Source organism: Salmo salar, unplaced genomic scaffold (genome assembly GCF_965601325.2).
Source record: "Salmo salar unplaced genomic scaffold, fSalSal1 ptg000432l, whole genome shotgun sequence".
NCBI lineage: Eukaryota > Metazoa > Chordata > Actinopteri > Salmoniformes > Salmonidae > Salmo > Salmo salar.
In genome coordinates, this window is record NW_027675387.1 from 2,205,585 (window position 1) to 2,225,480 (window position 19,896).

Genomic DNA, 19,896 nt, shown 5'->3' on the forward strand with positions numbered 1-19,896 from the left:
TTTAATCCTTTTTCTTTCTATAGAATCCTAAAATTCTAGCTTCTAGAACTCTCGTCTTCCTAAAACTCACTAGCTTCTAGAACACTCGTCTTCCTAAAACTCACTAGCTTCTAGAACTCTCGTCTTCCTAAAACTCACTAGCTTCTAGAACTCTCGTCTTCCTAAAACTCACTAGCTTCTAGAACTCTCGTCTTCCTAAAACCCACTAGCTTCTAGAACTCTCGTCTTCCTAAAACCCACTAGCTTCTAGAACTCTCGTCTTCCTAAAACCCACTAGCTTCTAGAACTCTCGTCTTCCTAAAACTCACTAGCTTCTAGAACTCTCGTCTTCCTTGGAACGAGCCCAAACAAAACTCATCTCCAATACGGAAAAACGTGCAGTCAAAATAAATTGGGATCCATGGCAACGCAATGGCTAAACACAAAACATTTTTGACTGCCCACCCTTGAGACAATCAGCAACCAAGTTGTCCTCACCACAGACATGTCTGATTTCAAGAGGAAACTCCTGCAATATCCATAGTAACTTTCCACACCTCACTGCGGAGCTTCTCTCTCTTTTCAGGGTTCACTAGATAGGCATGTTGTTGGATCGGGGCCCAGTCCCCAATGTCATGCTCTAGTACATTTGGGTTGGCACATCTGAGAATGATCCCTGATATTATAAAATTACATTATAAAATTATCCCTGATATTACGTCAATATAATTGTACCCAAAAATTGTCAGTTGGTTGCATAAATCATTGATTACTAAATGTTACATTAATTGTAAATATGAAATATCAAACCAAATGTACACCCCTTTGTTAATATGTATTGGCAATAATTAACTTAATGGTGAGGCATGGAATAATAAAACATGTATCTTTTGTCAGGCTGAATGTTTGAAATATGAGGTGATTTGAGTCATGCTTCTTCAGTAGTGGAATAAAGACAATTAGAATTTGAATGTTGTCAATAAATGCTGGAGTGATGTAGGATTGTTAATACAATTGATTATAGACCAATTTATTATACTGAGTCAATGTGTATAGGCTGCAAGGACGTTGAATTTAAGTTGTTTTCAAGTCAATGAAAAAAACTACATCTTCTCAACTTTCACTTTCAACTAAAACTGAATGTGTATTGGATGTTGGGCATAGTCTTATTTTCAACATCTTTTCAATTACATTTTGCTGGGTGGGATATTTTCCATGCATGGAAAGGGGTTGGAGGCAAAGGACAAATAAATAAGTGCTACCAAACATAACAAGCATTTCACAAACACTACAGTGTATAAATAAGACGCATTAAATAAAACCACAATGAGGACAAGTTTTCATTAATCATTGGGTACATCGTACGAAAAGCATCAGAATTATCTTAAATAGGGAAATATTTCAAGTTCAGAATCACAACATAAAATACATAGGCATTTCATCATTAAGTCCTTTAGGAAATAATGTCTGGTGGGCTGTCTAAATCAATAACCAATATGCAGAAACAGTTTGTGATAAATTGAAAACCTAAACATAACATGTGCTATATACACAAACATCTGCCACAATAATCATATTACTTGTATTTTTTAAACAAGCACCTTATAAACTGTACAAGCACCAAAAACACTGTTGTTTTGACAAGTAGCAATAAATCACTGATATCGATTAGGTTGTACGTGCTGTTGAAACTAACACAACTAAAAAAACACATGGAAATGGGAGATATATTTTACCTCACTGATTAGAGGACAACCTGCAGAAGACAGTCAGCTACATTTTGGAGTGACGCATTTAAATGTAGGGGTCGCTAAACAAAGGAACACAACACTTATTCATCGATATCATGCTAAAATCATTTGTGTGACAGGAGGGAGATGAAGTTGCACGTCCTGTTAAACTAACAGCTCAAAAACCACACGGAATCTGGGAATAATGTGTACATCCCTGGTTAGAGGACAATTTGTAGAAAACAGCTATCTACATTTTGAAGTGTTGCATTTTGATTCAAGTGGGTCACCAACGTGGTAAGTGTAACAACCCTTTCAGAGCCTGGATTTTCCCCAAGGCTAATATCCATATCATGTTGAAATCAATTGTTGAAGGGGCAAACGTTTAGGTGTCTACATTGTCCTACTACAATGTGTTAACATTCTACATTGTGAAGTTTATTTATTGATATCATGAAACAACTCCATGTATTTTCTGATATTTGATCAGAGATCTTTTATCAGATTATCTCTGGGCAGAGCTAAGAGGTTTCTCTCCTCTATGTGTTCTCTTGTGTACAGTCAGATTCCCAGAATGAACAAAACTCTTCCCACATTGATCACAGCTATAAGGCTTCTCTCCTGTGTGTATTCTCTGGTGTCTTGTCAGATTGCCAGATTCTGTAAAACTCTTCCCACATTGAGCACAGCTATAAGGTTTCTCTCCTGTGTGTATTCTCTGGTGTAGAGTCAGATTGCTAGATACAGCAAAACTCTTCCCACACTGATCACATGTATAAGGCTTCTCCCCTGTGTGTATTCTCTGGTGTAATGTCAGTTTGCTAGATCTTATAAAACTCTTCCCACATTGATCACAGCAATAGGGTTTCTCTCCTGTGTACAGTCAGACTCCCAGAATGAACAAAACTCTTCCCACATTGATCACAGCTAAAAGGTTTCTCTCCTGTGTGTAGTCTCTGGTGTAATGTCAGTTTGCTAGATCTTATAAAACTCTTCCCACATTGATCACAGCAATAGGGTTTCTCTCCTGTGTGTATTCTCTGGTGTTGAGTCAGATTGCTAGATGCAGAAAAACTCTTCCCACATTGATCACAGCTATAAGGCTTCTCTCCTGTGTGTATTCTCTGGTGTCTTGTCAGATTGCCAGATTCTGTAAAACTCTTCCCACATTGAGCACAGCTATAAGGTTTCTCTCCTGTGTGTATTCTCTGGTGTAGAGTCAGATTGCTAGATACAGCAAAACTCTTCCCACATTGATCACAGCTATAAGGTTTCTCTCCTGTGTGTGTTCTCTTGTGTAATGTCAGCTGGCGAGATTGAACAAATGTCTTCCCACATTGATCACAGCTATAAGGTTTCTCTCCTGTGTGTGTTCGCTGGTGTACAGTCAGCTGCCCAAATCGACCAAAACTCTTCCCACATTGATCACAGCTATAAGATTTCTCTCCTGTGTGTATTCTCTGGTGAAGAGTCAGATTGCTAGATGCAGCAAAACTCTTCCCACATTGATCACAGCTAAAAGGTTTCTCTCCTGTGTGTATTCTCTGGTGTAATGTCAGTTTGCTAGATCTTGTAAAACTCTTCCCACATTGATCACAGCAATAGGGTTTCTCTCCTGTGTGTATTCTCTGGTGTAGAGTCAGATTGCTAGATGCAGCAAAACGCTTTCCACATTGATCACAGCTAAAGGGTTTCTCTCCTGTGTGTATTCTCTGGTGTAGAGTCAGATAGCTAGATTGACCAAAACTCTTCCCACATTGATCACAGCTAAAAGGTTTCTCTCCTGTGTGTGTTCTCTGGTGTAATGTCAGCTGGTGAGATTGAACAAATGTCTTCCCACATTGACCACAGCTATAAGGTTTCTCTCCTGTGTGTGTTCTCTGGTGTACAGTCAGATTGCTAGATGCAGCAAAACTCTTCCCACATTGATCACAGCTATACGATTTCTCTCCTGTGTGTATTCTCTGGTGTAATGTCAGTTCGCAAGATCTTGTAAAACTCTTCCCACATTGATCACAGCAATAGGGTTTCTCTCCTGTGTGTATTCTCTGGTGTAATGTCAGCTGGTGAGATTGAACAAATGTCTTCCCACACTGATCACAGGTATAAGGCTTCTCTGTGTGTATTCTCCTGTGTACAGTCAGCTTCCCAGAATGAACAAAACTCTTCCCACAATGATCACACCTATAAGGTTTCTCTCCTGTATGTATTCTCTCATGTTTTTTAAGGTCTGTTGACTGGGTGCATCTCTTCCCACATTGAGCACAGCTATAAGGTTTCTCCCCCGTGTGTATTCTCTCGTGTGATTTTAAATGTCCTGGAGAAACAAACCTCTTCCCACAGTCAGAGCAGCAGTGAGTTCTCTTCCCTGTGGATCTCTGTGGGTGTTTCTTGAGGTGTTCTAATGTGGAGAGACTCTTCTCTGCCTCGTCAGCATCATGAGGTTGTTGAGGCTCCCCAGAGGACCCACGGTAGGTCCGTCTCACTCCTGTGTGAACAACAAAGTCATACAGATGGTTAAAGGCCCACAACAGCGGTAATCCACTGTAAAAGGTGATGCCAACAGCGTAGCCATGATGTTGTACAACAACTGACATCTGTAATGAATGTAAAAATTTGACATTTGCCTTAAAATGAGCAAGAACAGTCATATTTTGTCTTGTTTTCACATTAGTAGTAACATCGATGATTGTAGGCTAGAAATAAGATATTAATGTTGTTGAAACTCTAAGCAGTGTGCCAGACAACTTTTGGTCTCCAATATAGGCCCCTTTCTGTATTTGCTAAAATTGCAGCACGAGGGCAATTTGATTGCAGAAACTCCTCCCTGCTAATGAGGAAAGCGATAGTTATGGATGTACTATATCTGCCTGGAGCAAAAATGGTGAGCAAAGATTTTAGTTTTTCACAATGTATTCTGAATGTGAATGGGGGAAACTGAGGGAAGTAACCTCCATTACCAGGTTGCTTATGAGTTCATTTCACACTACTTTGGATTATAATTGTAAGGATATTTTTGAATGTCCTGTTTAATATAATGCTTGCTAAAGCATTAAGAATTATGTGTAATTATTGAAGAACCGCGTTAATGACAGTATCCATTTGGGTGTTGTCAATAAAGTTAAGATTTTAGTTATTTACTTAACCAGGTAGGCCAGTTGAGAACAAGTTCTCATTTACAACTGTGACCTGGCCAAGATAAAGCAAAGCAGTTCGACACAAACACAGAGTTACACGTGGGATAAACAAATGTACAGTCAATAACACAACAGAAAAATCTATATACAGTGTGTGCAAATGGAGTACGGAGGCAAGGCAATAAATAGACCATAGTAGTGAAGTAATTACAATTTAACACTGGAGTGATAGATGTTCAAGTAGAAATACTGGTGTGCAAAAGAGCAACAAAAGTCAATAAAAACATGGGGATGAGGTAGGCAGTTGGATGGGCTATTTACAGATGGGCTATTTACAGATGGGCTGTGTACAGCTGCAGCGATCGGTAAGCTGCTCAGATAGCTGATGCTTAAAGTTAGTGAGGGAGATATAAGTCTCCAAAGTCAGCAATTTTTGCAATTCGTTCCAGTGATTGGCAGCAGAGAACTGGAAGGAAAGTCAGCCAAAATAGGTGTTGGCTTTGGGGATGACCAGTGAGATATACCTCCTGGAGTGCGTGCTATGGATGGGTGTTGCTATGGTGACCAGTGAGCTGAGTTAAGGCGACCTTAGCAAAGACTTGTAGATGACCTGGAGCCAGTGGGTTTGGCGACGAATATGTAGCGAGGGCCAGCCGACGAGAGCATACAGGTCGCAGTGGTGGGTGCTATATGGGGCTTTGGTGACAAAACGGTTGGCACTGTGATAGACTGCATCCAGTTTGCTGATTGGAGTGTTGGAGGCTATTTTGAAACTGACATCACCGAAGTCAAGGATGGGTAGGATAGTCAGTTTTACGAGGGTATGTTTGGCAGTGTGAGTGAAGGAGGGTTTGTTGTGAAATAGGAAGCCGATTCTAGATTTAATTTTGGATTGGAGATGCTTAATATGAGTCTGGAAGGAGAGTTTACAGTCTAACCAGACACCTAGGTATTTGTAGTTGTCCACATATTCTAGGTCAGAACCGTCCAGAGTAGTGATGCTAGTCGGGCGGGTTGGTACGGGCAGCGATCGGTTGAAGAGCATGCATTTTGTTTTACTAGCATTTAATAGCAGTTGGAGGCCACCGAAAGAGTGCTGTATTGCATTGAAGCTCGTTTGGAGGTTTGTTAAAACCTCTTAGGGATAGGGGGCAGTATTTTCACGTTCGGATGAAAAACGTACCCAAATTAAACTGCCTCCTACTCAGACTCAGAAGGTAGGATATGCATACTATTAGTAGATTTGGATAGAAAACACTCTGAAGTTTCTAAAACTGTTTGAATGATGTCTGTGAGTATAACAGAACTCGTACTGTATCTACATACTGTATCTACTAAATCCTGAGAAAAATTCAAACAGGAGGTGGGAAATCTGAGAATTGTAGTTTTTCTTTTGAATTCCTATCAAAACTACAGTGTCTAAGGGGTCATGTTGCACTTCCTAAGGCTTCCATTGGCTGTCAACAGTCTTTAGAAACTGGTTTAAATTTACATTTACATTTTAGTCATTTAGCAGACGCTCTTATCCAGAGCGACTTACAGTAGTGAATACATACATTTGTTTTGTACTGGCCCCCCGTGGGAATCGAACCCACAACCCTGGCGTTGCACACACCATGCTGGCATTGCAAACACCATGCTCTACCAACTGAGCCACGGGGAAGGCCAGTATGTATAACACACCATGCTGGCATTGCAAACACCATGCTCTACCAACTGAGCCACAGGGGGGCCTGCAGAGGGGTTTCATCCTTCTCCTGTTACTAGGCAGAAAACAGGAGCTCAGTCAATGAGTGGCCTGTCTGAGGACATGGGACTTGGTGATGCGCGCCTTTCCTTCTTTTCCTTCTGGAATGAATACGCTATTGTCCGGTTGGAAAATTATCGCATTTTTACATTAAAAATACCCCAAAGATTGATTGTAAACATCGTTTGACATGTTTCTACAAACTGTAATGGAACTTTTGAGCTTTTCGTCTATTTATTTGCGCCCCCGTCTCGTGCCTTTGGAATAGTGTTCTGGACGCGCCAACAAAACGGAGGTATTTGGACATAAATTATGGACTTTATCGAACAAATGAACATTTCTTGTGGAAGTGGGAATCCTTCGAGTGCATTCTGCCAAAGATCAGCAAAGGTAAGGAAAGATTTATAACACTATTTTGAAGTTTTGCAGACGCCATGACTTGGCGGGTAACTGTATAGCTTGCTTTGATGGCTGAGCTCTGTACTCAGAATATTGAACAATGTGCTTTCCCCGTAAAGTTGTTTTGAAATCTGACACAGCGGTTGCATTAAAAGTAGTATATCTATAATTCTTTAAATAATTGTTATGTAATTTGTCAACGTTTATGACGAGTATTTCTGTAATATGTGTGCACATTGTGTGTGAACATTTTCTGAACATCACGGGCCAATGTAAAATGCTGTTTTTGGATATAAATCTGAACTTGATCGAACAAAACATACATGTATTTTGTAACATGATGTCCTATGAGTGTCATCTGATGAAGATCGGCAAAGGTTAGTGCTTAATTTTAGCTGTATTTCGGGTTTTTGTGACGCATCTCCTTGCTAGGAAAATGGCTGTGTGGCTTTTCTTGTTTTGGTGGTGTCCTATCATAATGTAATGTATTGCTTTCGCTGTAAAGCCTTTTTGAAATCGAACAATGTGGTTGCATTAACGAGAAGTGTATCTTTAAAATGGTGTAAAATAGTTGTATGTTTTAAAAAATTGAAATTATTAGAATTTTGTTGTTTTAAAATTTCATGCCATGCTATTTTGTCAAACAATCCCGTTAACGGGATCCTATCTCGAAGCAAGAGGTTAACACAGTCTCCAAAGAAGGGCCAGATGTATACAGAATGGTGTCGTCTGCGGAGAGGTGAATCAAGGAATCACCCGCAGCAAGAGCGACATCGCTGATATATGCAGAGAAAAGAGTCGGCCCGAGATTTGAATCCTGTGGTACCCCCATAGAGACTGCCAGAGGTTCGGACAACAGGCCAGGTCAATGAAGACGGCTGCACAGTACTGTCTTTTAACGATTGCGGTTATGATATCGTTTAGTACCTTGAGCGTGGATGAGGTGCAACAATGATCAGTTCGGAAACCGGATTGCACAGCGGAGAAGGTACGGTGGGATTCGAAATAATCAGTGATCTGTTTATTAACTTGGCTTTCGAAGACTTTAGAAAGGCAGGACAGGATGGATATAGGTCTGTAACAGTTTGGGTCTAGAGTGTCACCCCCTTTGAAGAGGGGGTTGACCACGGAAGCTTTCTGATTTTTAGGAATCTCGAACTATACGAAAGAAAGGTTGAACAGTCTAGTAATAGGGGTTGCAACAATGGCGGCAGATAATTTTAGAAAGAGGGTCCAGCTTGTCTAGCCCAGCTGATTTGTACGGGTCCAGGTTTTACAGCTCTTTCAGAACATCACCTATCTGGATTTTGATGAAGGAGAAGCTGGGGAGGCTTGGGCAAGTAGCTTCGGGGGGTGCGGAGCTGTTGACCGGGGTTGGGGTAGCCAGGAGGAAAGCATCTCCAGCCGTAGAGAAAAGCTTATTGAAATTCTCCATTATTGTGGATTTATCGGTGGTGACAGTGTTTCCTAGCCTCAGTGCAGATTGGCAGCTGGGAGGAGGTGCTCTTAGTCTCCATGGACTTTACAGTGTCCCAAATTTTTTTGGAGTTAGAGCTACGGGATGCACATTTCTGTTTGAAAAAGCCTTTGCTTTCCTAACTGACTGTGTGTATTGGTTCCGGACTTCTCTGAAAAGTTGCATATCGCGGAGACTATTCGATGCTAGTGCATTACGCCAGAGGATGTTTTTGTAATGGTCGAGGGCAGTCAGGTCTGGAGTGAACCAAGGGCTATATCTGTTCTTAGTTATACATTTTTTAAAGGGGCATGCTAATTTAAGAAAATCCTTATTTAGGAAATTTCTTTTAAAGAACAACCAGGCATCCTATACTGATGGGATGAGGTCAATGTCCTTCCAGGATACCCGGGCCAGGTCGATTAGAAAGGCCTGCTCGCAGGAGTGTTTAACAGTGATGAGGGGTGGTCGTTTGACCACGAACACATAACAGATGCAGGCAATGAGGCAGTGATCGCTGAGATCCTGATTGAAAACAGCAGAGGTGTATTTGGAGGGCAAGTTGGTCAGGATAATATCTATGAGGGTGCCCATCTAGCTTGGATTGTAGGACGGCCGGGGTGTTAAGCATATCCCAGTTTAGGTCACCTAACAGAACAAACTCTGAAGATAGATGGGGGGCAATCGATTCACATATGGTGTCCAGGGCACAGCTGGGAGCTGAGGTGGGTCTATAACAGCTGGCAACAGTGAGAGACTTGTTTCTGGAGAGATTCATTTTTAAAATTAGAAGCTCGAACTGTTTGGGCATAGACCTGGAAAGTATGACAGAACTTTGCAAGCCATCTCTGCAGTAGATTGCAACTCCTCCCCCTTTGGCAGTTCTATCTTGACGGAAAATGTTGTAGTTGGGGATGGAAATTTCAGAATTTTGGTGGCCTTCCAAAGGCAGGATTCAGACACGGCAAGGACATCAAGGTTGGCGGAGTGTGCTAAAGCAGTGAGTCAAACAAACTTAGGGAGGAGGCTTCTGATGTTAACATGCATGAAACCAAGGCTTTTACGGTTACAGAAGTCAACAAATGAGAGCGCCTGGGGACACACAGGGCCTGGGTTAACCTCTACATCACCCGAGGAACAGAGGAGTAGGATGAGGGTACGGCTAAAGGCTATCAGAACTGCTCATCTAGTGCGTTGTGAACAGAAAATAAAAGGAGCAGAATGCTGGGTAGTATAGATTCAAGGCCTAATGTACAGACAGGGGTATGGTAGGGTGCGGGTACAGTGGAGGTAAACCTAGGCGTTGAGTGACGATAAGAGAGGTTGCATCTCTGGAGGCACCAGTTATGCTAGGTGAGGTCACCGCATGTGTGGGAGGTGGGACAAAAGAGTTCTCTGAGGCATGTTCAGTGGGACTAGGGGCTCCGCAGTAAAATAAAACAATGATAACTACCCTAAACAACAGTATACAAGGCATATTGACATTAGAGAGACATAAAGCGAGGCAAAAAGCAATCACAGGTGTTGATTGGGAGAGCTAGCTAAGACAACAACGGGTAAGACAACAACAACAGGTAAAGTGGTGATGAATGGGCAGAGGGTCAGTTAACTACACACAGGGCCTGAGTTCGAGGCTGGGGCCAACAGATAAACAAAACAGAGTACCGTGATTAATGAACAGTCCAGCAGGCATCAGCTATGTAGCCAAGTGATCATAGGGTCCAGTGAACAGGAATATATGAACCAGGGAAGCCGTTAGGTAGTCATTACTACGCTAGCCGGGAGATGCGCCTGGCTCGAGGCTAACTGGTGCTAGCTTCGGGACAAGGGCGTTAGCCACTATAGCCACTCCGGTGCAAAGGTCCAGAGCTTACAGCAGGAATCCGGTGATGTAGTGGCTTCTAGTCGTCTTAGTGAAGAGTCCGGGAGGCGTCAGCTGTGTAGCTGAGTGATCCTAGGGTCCACTGAGCAGGCCGGGAGATGGGCCTGGCTCAAGGCTAGCTTGAGGCTAGGTCACTCGGTAGCAGCTAGCTAGCTGCGATTATCCGGTGTAATGGTCCAGAGCTTACGGCAGGAATACGGTGATGTAGTGGAGAAAAACAGTTCGATATGCTCAGGGTTGATATCGCGCTGTGCAGACTGGTAGGTATTATCCAGGCTAAAAGCGGCTGGTATCTGAGCTAAAAAGGTAAAGACATCTAGCAGTGGTTAACAATGACTAAATAGCTGCCAGCTAATTAGCTGGTTAGCTGCTGATGGAGGTTCTAGCTATAAGGCCTAAAAAATAGCAGATCCGTATTATAATGGGTGAGGCGGGTTGCCGGAAGGTGTATTTAATTTAAAAATGGAAAAAAAAGATTGAAATATATTGCAATATATTTTAAAAAAGACGAAAAAAACATAACATTTACAACACGCCATTGGATTACAAGATGAATCTCAGTTAAAAACCATTGGATTTAGCAAACTCTGAAATTATTCAGTATTTCTGTGCCCACGAAAACTGTTTTCCCAGCATAACATAAGGAGCCACTAAATGATACGTAATTCGAGTGCATTTCAGAATTTAAAAAAAACTGTCCGACAGCAAGATCCAGTATTTAAGTTGAAGTTCATCATATGACAAGCGTAACGTTATGACTATAACTACTGTTCCCTTTCATTCGGTCAACTTCGGTACAACATACTATAGACAATCAATTCCCATGCCGACCCAAACGGACACTAAATGAAACGGCCCCTGGCAGACCACCCAGATCCGACCTCGCAATTTATTAATTGTCTTTTGTTTGAAACACTCCTGTCAATGTTGAGTAAGGACGCACACCTGATTACACATATAGAAGTAGGACTAGTCTACCTGGCCTGCACGCAAATGTAGGCCTATAAATGTGTCCATTTGGTGATGTCTGATAGTATTTCTGATTGTCTTAATGCACCACCACTAATGAGTTGTGGAGCTTCTCAAAGTAATTTTTCCTTCACCTCAAACAGCAAGTAAACAAAGTCTAATCAAAATCAATTGCGTACGACAATAGTTCCTCTAAGTATTTTCGTAAAATATTTCCACTCGGCATGAAAGGGAAAAATGTTATGCTCTGATCCAGTGGAAATGTCATAAAATACCTGATTACTTCTTTTCCTTTGCACAAATAGCCGACAGCTGTGTCTGTCCTGAACTCACTGGCGCCGGGAAACTGAGGGCCGAGAATATTTTATACAATGTTGCAAGCTTGCTATCACAAGTTTCGGGGGACCCAATTGATAGTTGATACAATGTTTCAAGTTTATTTTTACATAGTTGGCAATGGCAATAAAAGTTACTTTTAGATTTGTATAATTTTCATTTAGATTTAGATAGAATGTAGATTAATCACAGACAATGATTTTGAGATACTATTATGAATTAAATTAAACTGTTCCAGTAAAATATGCATATGAAAATCATAACTGGCACGCAGATCGGTAGAAATGGTAAGATACATTGTCACTCTAAATGGAAAAGTTTTACGACCTCTGGTGTAGTCAATTACTGAAAAAAACTTCAGGAGCAAAACGGCAGAATTTACGAAGTCCAGCAGCAGCGGGGGGAGGAGGAGGGAAGAGTTTTTCTTGGTTAAATTGGTGACTGGCTCCCTCGAGTAACTTGTGTATCTGTAATTATTTAATCAAACAGCATGCTTACAGCATCAGACAAGTTACGTACATATAGTTGATTTTATAAAAACACATGGGGCGATTTGTAGAAAGAACAGATGACTCTTGGTTGACCAAGATGTATTTTAGTTGGGGACAGCACTAGAACATGATTTTGGGGCTCCCGAGTGGCACAGCGGTCTAAGACACTGCATCTCAGTGCTTGAGGCGTCACTACAGGCTGTATCACAACCGGCCGTGATTGGGAGTCCCATAGGGTGGTGCACAATTGGCCCAGCGTTGTCCGGGGTAGGCCATCATTGGAAATAAGAATTTGTTCTTAACTGACTTGCCCAGTTAACTTGTTGGGGATAGGGGGCAGTATTTTCACGGCCGGATAAAAAACGTACCCGATTTAAACTGGTTACTACTCTTACCCACAAACAAGAATATGCAGATAATTAGTAGATTTGGATAGAAAACACTGAAGTTTCTAAAACTTTTTGAATGGTGTCTGTGAGTATAACAGAACTCATATGGCAGTCAAAACCCTGAGACAAACCCTAACAGGAAGTGGAAATCTGATTTGTGGAATCACTTTCAACCCTTTGCCTATGAAACACACCGTGAGTTAGGATTCATTTAGCACTTCCTAAGGCTTCCACTAGATGTCAACAGTCTTTACAAAGTGGTTTGAGTCTTCTCCCGTAAAAACTGACCGAACGAGAGGCCTGGAAAGTTTGTCATAGAGGGAGGGCCATTACTACTATGATGCGCGTGCCCGTGGGTACTCTCTCGCTCCGAAACGTTTAGTAAGACAATGCAATCGTCCGCCTTGAATATTTTTGAAGTTCTGATTGAAAAAGGCCCTAAAGATTTATGTTATACAACGTTTGACATGTTTGAACGAACGTAAATACATTTTTTTTTGCACATTCGTGAGGACAAGTCCCGCGCGCTTCGTAAATTATGAGTAGCCTTCGGAACGCGCTAACAAGAAGGAGCTATTGGGACATAAATTAACAACTTTTTCGAACAAAACTACATTTGTTGTGGACCTGGGATTCCTGGAAGTGCCTTCTGATGAAGATAATCAAAGGTAAGTGAATATTTACAATAGTATATTTGATTTTAGATGAGTCCAAGATGGCGCTAACCTGTATCGCCTAGCCTATTTTTCTGAGCATAGCACCTCGTTTATTGCAAAGTGTGATTTCCCAGTAAAGTTATTTTTAAATCTGGCAATGCGGTTGCATTCACGAGATGTTAATCTATAATTCTTTGAATGACAATATTATATTTGATTCACCGGAAGCATTTGAGGGAAAATATTTTCTGAACGTCACGCGCCGATGTAAAATGCTGTTTTTATATATAAATATGAACTTTATCGAACAAAAAATGCATATATTGTGTAACATGATGTCCTAGGAGTGTCATCTGATGAAGATTGTCAAAGGTTAGCGCTGCATTTAGCTGTGTTTTGGGGTATTTGTGATGCATGCTAGTTGCTTTGAAAATGGCAGTGTGATTATTTTTGGCAGGGTACTCTCCTAACATAATCTGTTTTGCTTTTGCTGTAAAGCCTTTTTGAAATCGGACAACGTGGTTCGATTCAGGAGAGGTGTATCTATAAAATAGTGTAAAATAGTCATATATTTGAGAAATTTAAGTGATAGCATTTATGAGGTATTTGTATTTTGCGCGACATGATTCCACTGGCTGTTGACTAGGGTGGGACGCAAATGTCCCACGTTGCCCAGACAGGTTAAATAAAGGTAACATTTAAATAAGTGTTTTTTGACAAACCGTCTTTCACAAATCCGTCAAGGCACCAACTTTGAGAAGGGTTTAAAACAAAGGTTTCAAACCAATTCATGAATGTTATTGAATCTAGGAATGTTTCGCCTTTTATGTAATGGCATGAAAAAATTGTCTGAATATTATACAATGACTTATCAACAGCTGTAATAATTTGACCCCCACAGGAAATCTACACTGGTAATTCTAGAATATACTATATAGTCTAGAAACCTGGTTAAACTATCATTATGACATCATGGATGAATTCTAGAATATACTATAAAGCCTAGAAACCTGGTTAAACTATCATTATGACATCATGGATGAATTCTAGAATATACTATTTAGCCTAGAAACCTGGTTAAACTATCATTATGACATCATGAACAGCCAGTCTTTGTATTCATAGTGTAGTGAATTCAGGGGATAGCCTGAAGGTTGCTACAATAGCTTTCTCTTTCAATTTGAGAGTGATTACATTTCTCCTTCCCCCATCCCTCAGCTGTTTACCAAACCAAGTCTCTAGGCAGCCATTTTGTTGCTGTTTAAAAAAACTCACACAGCAATCACTCAACCAATCTGCGGTTCAAACACTGTTTTGGTAATAAGATGATGGGTTTGGAGAAATGTAACTACTTTCAAATGCATAGACAGACCTATGGATGCAATGACTGACCATCCATGATATCAACATTACAGTTTTAACCATGTTGAGGCTGTACAGTGTTGATTTACATTGTTTCTAGATGTTGGAGTAAAAAAAAGCTTATTTGGGGATCTGATGGGGTAAACTAAGCTCATGAGGCATGTGTTATATTCTTCAAGAATCAATGGCTATATATAAATATTTTAAAAGTCCAAATATGGATGTAGAAATTTTATATTTCCCCTTTAACACCAAACATCAGTTCAACAACTGCAGAGTTTGTGCCTCTGTTAAGACAGTACTTACTAGTGTTAATCGGGGAACGGTTTCTCAAAAACATCTTATGGCTAAGTTCACCGTTAGAACCATTGGACGCCTTAAGATGCGTTTGGGAAACCGGGCCCAGATGTCCAGTTTCCTCCTCTATCGATGTAACAGTCATCTCCCCCTCTTCCTCTTTCACTCCATAAACTGCATCCTCCTCTTCTTTTACTGTAACATCCTCCTCCTCTTTCACTCTGAACGCGTCTTTTTCTTCTTTCACAGTAACGGCCTCACCCTCTACTTCTTGTTTTACTGTGATGTCCTCTTCTTTAGCAGGAGAGTAGCTCAGTGAACGCATGGTCGGAGAAGTTAGCTAGGCTAATGCTAACTTAACCAGCCTGCTAGTGTGGTGGAAAATTGTCTTAAGAATAACACTTCTTACAAGAACTTGTAAATTTAATATAGACTTTAATACAGAGTAGTAAAGCCGAGCCGGTCCGCGGAACAACGACTCCCTTCCTTAGGCCCCGGCTCTGCTTTTATGCACATACAATACATAGGTCCACCCTTTATGTAAATGAAGTAAAACCATGCGTTCTGCCACCATTTTCTTTCAACCCAATGGATAACGCCCTCATCTGCTTTTAGCTCTAACATAGTAGTGGCTGGATAACGCCCTCATCTGCTTTTAGCTCTAACATTTTGGTGGCTAGATTCTCCTCATATGGATATGAAAATAAGGCATGCTTTGCATGCTTACGCTTGGCATATATTTAGTCATGGCCATACATTCAGCTTGCCTGGCCGTTGCGTGGTTCCTACTTGGGGATGTATGGCCACCTGTTATCTCCACTCAGGGCCAGCTGCCAGTCTCCTCTTTCGCTAGCTAATGTATTTATATTTCTTTCCCTCAGCAGTCTCCCACATCAATCCCTCCTCTGGGACTAATTAGTCCCACATCAAACCTGATTAAACTAGAGACAATAAGGATGGAAGCAAAATAATAGATACATAGAATAGTAAGTGTGTTGAACGAAATGTGAACAGATAAAACATAATCATATACTGGACCAAACATCTCCAATCCAATAACATGGGTAGGAGTAAAAGATCCAGTCAGGCTTAAAATAGTAAATGAGGATACACATAACAAATTAGTATACTATGAAGAAGCATGAGCATGTAGTACATAGCCTTTCCTGAGGTTATCTCAGTTATGTAGAGTATAGAATATAACAAGAATTTAAAAGAATAATAAACATAATAGACCTAATTAAAGTTAATATTCTTACTATGAATCTGAACAAGGCCTGAGTGAGCAAAAATAAAAGTTACAGACAACATTCCAAATTGAGACTCTAACACGATTCTTCCTCGCGGACCCCTTTCTAACAGAAATTAAGCATACATCACTCATTACTGCTAGAAGATTAAGGGCATGGTCCGTAGACACTTGTAACCGGAATACCTTCTGTTACCTAGCGTGTAATAAATGATCCTCATTTTAGGAAGGCAAAACTGGCTTAAATTTAAAAGAAAATGCATACATTTATATATGTATGAAAACCATAAAACAAACATAAAATACGACATACACTTAAGGTTTGTTCAAAGTCATACCAGAATTTACATCATAGGGGCACATTCCTTATTTCCACATATAGGGCAATCCTCTCTTTGACACATTGCACATAATAAGGGTTCAGGATGATGGTAATGTCCATCATTGTCCTCTTGGGAGCACCACTTGCAACGCCTGGGTTGCAGACATTTTTTGTGTACATGGACAAGCACTATCTCATCCGAATCAGGGTCTTTGGCATACACAGGAAACCCACCAGGACGCCAATCATGGCACTCATAACCTCCCCCAAGAATTACCCCATGACGACAGTTAGGATTACCAAAAGGTCAATCAAGGGGTCCTCCAATAGCATTGCAAGGTTTTCCATACTTGTCCGTATAATGTCCAGGGTTACCAGGGACAGGATTGATTATGAGAGGTGGATCCAGTATATGTTCCTTAAACTTCTTTCTTGACCCCCCTCTTATGTCTAGGGTCTGCTCCATGTACTGCCATCTGTTTTTAACAGTGGTTTTGACCACAAGTGATTTAACCAAAGGCACCACACAGCAAAATACAATGCCCAATGCTACTAGACCTCCACCCATCATAATGGCCAGCCTAGTAAACATAGCACCCCATTTTCCCAAAGCCAGGTCCAACCAATCCCAGACATGAGAATCAAACCCCGCATTCACCTTTACTTCTGCTCTTAACCCTTTAAGTTTATTCATAGCTAGGGAAAATGTTCCATTAGGTGCAGTGTTGTTGGGAATAAAAGTACAACAAGCATCTCCATACATTACACAAACTCCCCCCTTCTCTGCCAAAAGCCAGTTGAGAGCTTCCCTATTCTGCCATGTCATCTGGCTTGTGGCCTTTACCTGTTCTCCTAAGGCTGTCAAGGCAGAGTCAGTATAATTAATACATCTTTGTTGGTTATAGTATATATAATTAATCCACTCTAAGTTCTTATTGGGTGTTACCCACAAAAATATAGATTCAAATCCAGATTTAATCTCATCTCTGGCCTTAAACTCGTTGGGCACACCTCTGGATTGTCCAATTGAATCAAGGTACAATCTAGGATCTGATTCATACTCCCTCCTAGTTCTAGTGTTAACATGCTCCTCCTGTGGTGTTTTGATGATGGTAACCTGTTGGACTGCTCTGACTAAAGCACATAATCCAGTCCATTCTTCAGGAAGAACATTCAGAAGTTTGTTTTTCCCACACATCCAAAAGCTATCAGCAATACCTCTATCTTGGGTTTTTAACATAGTAAGAGACGGTGCAACCTGAGTGATGTGGCCACACGAACCCCTCCTATTGGTAGTTAATCCTTTCTCATCAAATTTGCGAATCCCCGCAATCTCTAACACCCAGATAGTGTCACATTTAACAGTTGTGTTTCCTACGTTAATCCCACCAATACCATAGTTATAGAAACATTCATATTTTCCCTTAACCACAGTACTTTTTTCTGTCTGAGGTCTAGTTAAATCAGTTTTAATGTTGTATGCAGCACATTCCTTATTAGCCAGTACAGTCTCATTTAACATAGTTTTACCCCTAGTACTACCCAAGGCCATTCTGCATTCAATGTCACAAAGGAATATGGTACTTTCCCGGTTTACAATTAGCATTTTTCCAATTAGCACAACTGTCAAATGATGCAGGTTCAGGTACTATTAACACTTCAGACAAGGGTGATTTGCTGCACAAGATACAATCGTCCATTCTATGTCTGTCCGCCGTATACCTAGCCCATTTATACCAATCATTCTTTACCGCTTCTTCCAATGTTTTGTCCTTGAGCGGTTCTGGTTCTAACATATTTGCTGTTTCATCCGCGTCGTCCTCTTGAGGTGGACTGTTGGGTTTTGTCAACAAGTTCCAAATGTCAGTAAAGAACCCTGCTGTTTCTGATGCTTTTGGTTTTGTTGTAGGTATAGTGGATTTTTCACCCAGAGTAGTAGTTGGTACTCTGGTGGTGACCACTGTGGTGTGTACAGCAGCTGCCACAGTCGTCGTGGTTCTAGTCGTTGTAAGCACCTCTAGATTGGGTGCCGGTGTGAATTCGATTTTCATGGTGGTTGAACTGCTCCCTTCAGTCAGTCCTGTACGTGCCAGTTCAACTATAAATTATTCTCCTTCAACGGGTTCAATGTTTTTTATGCTGAGCACCCATTCATTTTCTTCTTTGGTTATTGTTGTCACATCCTTTCGGATCCCAAATCACTTCTCCCTTCGTCTGATGATGAGTCCATCCACAGTACGCGACATCAGGTAGGGGTTTTACCCTGTATATCGTGACCGATCTTTGTTCTCCTGTTTCCGTTATGATCTGAGGTGGGACTGGAATGCTAACCTTGTTTTTCCCACCCGGTTGTTCGGCAGGTTCCTCTCTTTTTTTCCTATTCAATTGTTCATCAAGGGGACCGGGTGAGTGTCGAGAAGTCAATTGTGGGAAAAGTCCCTTGCCCTTCGGCCCTTGGAACGTCTCCCTCTTTTCTCCATTGGGAAGTTTCTCCTCCTGCTGTTTGAGTAGTTTCTCCTTCGGCAGCTCCTGTTGGGCTCGTCTCTCCTTCAGTAGCTTCTGTTGGGATATTTCCTTCTTCAGTGGCTCCTGTAGGGGTATTTCCTTCTTTAGCTTGTGGATCTCCCTCCTCTGACCCACCTGGCTCCCCATCTGGGTAGTCATTAATTCCAGGGAAGAATTGTTCCCATTCTCTGGGGTGTACTTCTGGGTCCCATTGTATTGGGCTTTCGCCATAGATATCTGCCACAGCAGGCATATCACCAGGAGTATCAGGCATATCGTTTCCCCCCCCTTGGAGTCTCTGGTCCCACAGGTTTGAATATTGTTGGTTGGCAGGTTTCTTCTTCCGCCCTGTTTCTTCGTTTACTTCTTCTGAGAGCAGTTGGTGGTGTATCAGTTGTTTCTTGGCTTCCACTTGGCCTGTTAGCTTCCTGGCTTCCTTTTGGAGCCACAATTTCTTCCGCTGCTTCTTCTCCTGTCGCGCCCCCGTTTGGTGTATCAGCATCCTCTTTTCTATCCGGTTGTTTCTTCCTTTCTGTTGGGACTCTGGTGCAGTGGTTGAGATGATACCACGTCTTGCTTCCTTTCACCTGGACGGCTGTTGATGTTGCTTCGGCCACCTCCTTCTCTCCTTGGTTGATCCCACTTTCTCCGGAACACCAGAATGTAGACCAGGTCCCCTGGTATCACCTGGCGTGGCCCCTCTGGTCTCTATTCCGGTTCCTTCTTTTTCTCCTGTGAATATATAACTTCATGTATCTTGGTTAGATGCTTTACATATGATTTTAGTTCTGTTTCTAGTATGTCTAAAGAGGGACCTTTGTACAGTCCCCCTAGTGATGGCACAGGCATGGGTCGACCCGTAAGCATTTCATGCGGTGACAAGTGCGTGTTTCTGTTAGTTTCCATGCGACTGCTCATTAGTGCAAGCGGCAAAGCATCTACCCAGTTATCCTCTTACATCTAGACGTTCCGCTAGCGGAACACCTGCTC

At 41.5% G+C, this 19,896-nt stretch overlaps 1 protein-coding gene across 1 annotated transcript; it reads right to left on the reverse strand.

Moving 5' to 3' along the window:
• Positions 1-2,496: 2,496 nt before the first annotated feature.
• Positions 2,497-19,137, reverse strand: LOC145876054 (uncharacterized). The gene is made up of 3 exons (XM_082971826.1): positions 18,733-19,137; positions 3,105-3,520; positions 2,497-2,936 (listed from the first exon to the last, which is right to left on the reverse strand). Exons 1-3 carry the CDS (start codon positions 19,135-19,137, stop codon positions 2,561-2,563), a joined length of 1,197 nt encoding a protein of 398 aa, XP_082827952.1. The 3' UTR covers positions 2,497-2,560.
• Between the last annotated feature and the right edge of the window lie 759 nt (positions 19,138-19,896).